The following is a 3,781-nucleotide window of genomic DNA, read 5'->3' on the forward strand; positions in this document are numbered from 1 at the left end:
CCTCTGCTGCACACACACACCTCTTTTTCTCCCTCTCAGCCAGGGAACGTTGTACTGGTGTTGAGTTTCAATACAGTAGGAAATATTTTCAACCATGCAGGAAATGTCTGAACTGCTAGAATCGTTCTCCTCTCATGCTCACCCACACACACATATATACAGTACGTATACTGGGGCACACTTGTCGTAAAAATACTAACCTAATACAAAATGAAAACCAGAGTAAAGAGACATGGTTTTAAGAGCTGGACAGTATGTAATTTCATTTAATTTAACATACAGACGTGGGAGGGGGAGCCAGGCTGCAAACGGGAATGGCACCATAGAAGAAAGGATCTGTCAGAGGGAATAGCAGCACCAGAAATAGCAGGATTCCCATCAGATACGAGAAGAGCAGAGGTGGGCGTTGAGGGTGTTGCAGGGCAGAGGTGACGTCAGGCAAACCCTGGCTGTTACAGAAGGAATGGCACAAAACTGGACCCACATGACCTTCAGAGACACAGATTACAGATTTAATGAGCCGTGAACTGGAGGTTAGTATGTCTGCAAGGAAATGTGCAGTTCACTCCACAGCTCACCAGTTCTCATGAATATGAAGGCAGTGAAGGCACCAAACAGAGTTGTGTACAAGATGTCAGGCTGGCTGCTGCCAGGCCTAGGTAGTGATCTCCCCCTCCCTCTCATCTTCTTTCCTTTTAGGGCAGTCCAGCAGGGCAGGAGGAGCGACAGGTGTTCTCCATCTGCCACAATCAGCCAGCTCAGGAACAGGTGGAATGCAACCAATCAAGCTTCATCCATTCTGCAATATAACCAGACGCCTCCCATCTCTCAGTGCCGGATCATGATACAGCTCGTAATGGTTCACAGCTTGATTTACCAGCCATTCTGTTTGTTGCACTACAAACCTGTTAACCTCCGTTGTCCTCCTTTGTTCCAGCTCCGGACCCACCTGTTCCTGCCGTCAACACTGGACCCTGGTTATCACCTCAGAGAAAAGGAAACACTCACCTGTGCCGACTCCCTCCTCCTGGCGTCCTTCCCCACTCACCTGTCGCTGCTTCACGCCATCCAGCATCAGGCCCAAAGCCCGCTGCTCCAAACCCTGGCTGCCACCGCTGTGAACCACTTCTGAGCATTCCTAGTATAATTCGTGAGTTTGTAGACCAGTCATAGTTATAGCTCTCGTTAAGAGCACCGTATTTTGAGAAAACTTCTTTTGTAGTTACCTCTCGCTATTCTCGTAAAGATAGCCTCGTGTCTTGTTTTGTATTCCTGAGATTGGCCTTTCTCGCCTTGGTGTTCCCTACCGCGAGTTAGTGATTATTTAGTCTTGTTACAGTACCTCCCGGCCCCTAGGTGCCGCTGTAAGATCCAGAGCCTTTTGTTCCGTTTCCTGTTGAAGTCCTAGTTTCCGCTTGTAGTCCTAAAAACCTTTGTAAATAAATCAGTGTTGCATTCACAGACCGTCTGTTCATTTCCTGCACCTGAGCCACCCTGAACTCCGTATCACAAGAACTGCATCCCTATAACAAAAAATAGAACAAAGTCAGTATGATTAATACTAACTCTATCCATCCATGTGGGAAAAGGAAAGATGATGCAATGCCATGCAATGTACTAAAATTGAGAAACCATGCATCAGCCATAGAAATTACAGGTTTTTGCATCTTACATAACTTGTTTTGCTTACAATGTGGTTTACCTGAGGAAATGTAAGCTAACTCACCTGCCACCACAAGGATAACACTCGTGCTGTCCTTGCCGAGGCGCCGTTGTTCTATAACATGGTGGAAATGAGCTGAAACACAGTAAAGTAAACATGAACTGTGGTAAAAACCATTCAAGCAATTTAATGTAGCGCTTACTATCATGTACGGCACACAACAGAAGTTAGCACACTATCACTTTTTTTGTCAGATGATTCAAAGCTGGATTGCCTCTGAATAGTGCATAAAGTCAGTACTTTACTGCAATTCAGATGTTGTGTTTTTTCCAATACTTTGTATGCCAAACTTTATCTTTAATAACTCTCAATCCTCATCGGCATGGAGGATTCAAAATGTCTAAAGAGCTGCTCTGCTGCAACAGGCAGTGTGCTTTGGATCATTACCATGCTGGAATATTCCTCCTCTGCCAAGCCTCTGAAGGCTGGAAGTCATCTTGTCAGCTAGTACTTTAGTACATCCACAGACATTCATGTTGCCATCTATAAATGTCATCTCCCAACACATTTTTCACTCATGAAGCTCCATCTCATCACAATGCCACCTGTGTACTCCACTGCCAGGACTGTGCATTCACTGTGGTAGTCCTGATCATGTTCATGCAAAACTTGTAAGATCCCATCTGAACTGTACAAATATATCTTGGTGTCATCTGAACAAATTCCATGCTCCCAATATTCATCAGGCAACACAGTTTAATCCTGAACTTTAGTGTCAAAAAGCAAGCAAGGATGATTTTTTTGTTGTATTCACATTATGAATTGTCCTTCACGCAGTCTGAGCTGTTGCTCAGTGTCCAGTTTTGAGTGATAATCCCTGTGCCTAGTCTGAAGCACTGATCTATCTGTGCATCACCACCACGGTTCTGAGTAGTGGTACTATGGTTTATTCCATACCTCCTAACTAATCCTGAAACTTCATTTGAGACATTTTCTTGTTGTTCACCAACCTTCCTGTATGCTGTTTCATCTTTGTGAAGTTTCACAATCAGCTTTAGAAATTCTTCTTGCAATAGTTTTCCATTTAGAACCATGATGCAGACAAGCAGATAGACACACCCCGTAGGTCCAAATTGATCATTTTATAACCATATTCATGCTATTAGGCTAACTGAAAATCACAGACATTCTCAAATTTGTTTCAAAGATCACAGATTTTGTTACTAATACAGGTGTATTTACTTTTGTTGCACAGAGTTTTTAATCTGGGGCCTGAACTGTCCATACATACTATCCAAAGGATCTGTTTTTATTGTTAAGAAGAGTAAATGCTCTGCTTGTCATGTTAGAAGTTACACAGACATTGAGAGATGATGCAGTTTTGCACAGGATTGTACTTACTTCTGTTGTATACTGTATTTTGCCATAAAGAACTAAAGTAAATAAAGCAGCAGTTTAATTGTTTTTAATTCATCATCAGTCACAGTGTTTGCCATGAATTTATACCAAGAATTTATCTAAAATGTAAATCTGACTTGTTTTCAGTCTGAAAATCTTGTTGCCATACCAACACCAAAGAACAGCGGAGCCACGCAGATGGCAGCTGTGGGTCCAGCGCAGGGCACCAGCATGGGCAGCATGGCTCCTCTGAACACCAGCTCCTCTGTCACTGGCGCCACCACCTGGTTCCTGAGCCACACTGCATCTCTCACGCACAGCCTCCAGGACTGAACATCTGGGAAAATAAAGCCGAGACTTTACGATGACATATAATGCATGGGAGCACATATGTAAAAACTCTCCAGCCTCCAACATAACATTTAAGAGAGACAAACGCACCGAGTGCAGACTGCAGTTCCCCGGTGAAGCCATCAGGGTCGTCCATAGCAGAATGAATGAAGGGACCAAGATAAAAAACCTGCTGTGTAGAGTAAAATAGTTGTTTATGACTTCCAGGGGAAGTAAATGAAAACAAGATTAAAGACGAGGATCTGTAAACCACAAGGCATATTTTGAGTGTATGATTTAAACATGCCCATGGGACATAACTGCAAAATGCAGAACTTTAATGGGAGTTGTAAAGTCATATATGTTTTTGTAGGAATGGAAATTTAATCT

At 43.2% G+C, this 3,781-nt stretch overlaps 1 protein-coding gene and 1 long non-coding RNA gene across 2 annotated transcripts; both read right to left on the reverse strand.

Annotated features, from left to right (window-relative positions):
* Nucleotides 1–246: 246 nt before the first annotated feature.
* Nucleotides 247–1,845, reverse strand: LOC111582691 (uncharacterized). The gene is made up of 4 exons (XR_002747344.3): nt 1,727–1,845; nt 1,227–1,523; nt 579–799; nt 247–489 (listed from the first exon to the last, which is right to left on the reverse strand). It is a non-coding gene; the product is annotated as an uncharacterized LOC111582691 (long non-coding RNA).
* A 1,202-nt stretch (nt 1,846–3,047) lies between these two features.
* On the reverse strand, nt 3,048–3,739 carry LOC129350535 (CAAX prenyl protease 2-like). Its single transcript, XM_055017374.1, has 2 exons — nt 3,503–3,739; nt 3,048–3,398 (listed from the first exon to the last, which is right to left on the reverse strand). The coding sequence occupies exons 1-2, from the start codon at nt 3,546–3,548 to the stop codon at nt 3,205–3,207; spliced, it is 240 nt and encodes a 79-aa protein (XP_054873349.1). The 5' UTR covers nt 3,549–3,739; the 3' UTR covers nt 3,048–3,204.
* Between the last annotated feature and the right edge of the window lie 42 nt (nt 3,740–3,781).

Source organism: Amphiprion ocellaris, chromosome 14 (assembly GCF_022539595.1).
Source record: "Amphiprion ocellaris isolate individual 3 ecotype Okinawa chromosome 14, ASM2253959v1, whole genome shotgun sequence".
In the NCBI taxonomy this organism is placed as follows: Eukaryota; Metazoa; Chordata; class Actinopteri; family Pomacentridae; genus Amphiprion; species Amphiprion ocellaris.

Coding starts and splice junctions, on each gene's coding strand:
- LOC129350535 (XM_055017374.1), bottom strand. CDS start 3,548: ATGGACGACCCTGATGGCTTCACCGGGGAACTGCAGTCTGCACTCG. Junction 3,399..3,502: donor GGAACTGCAGTCTGCACTCG/GTGCGTTTGTCT, acceptor TTATTTTCCCAG/ATGTTCAGTCCTGGAGGCTG.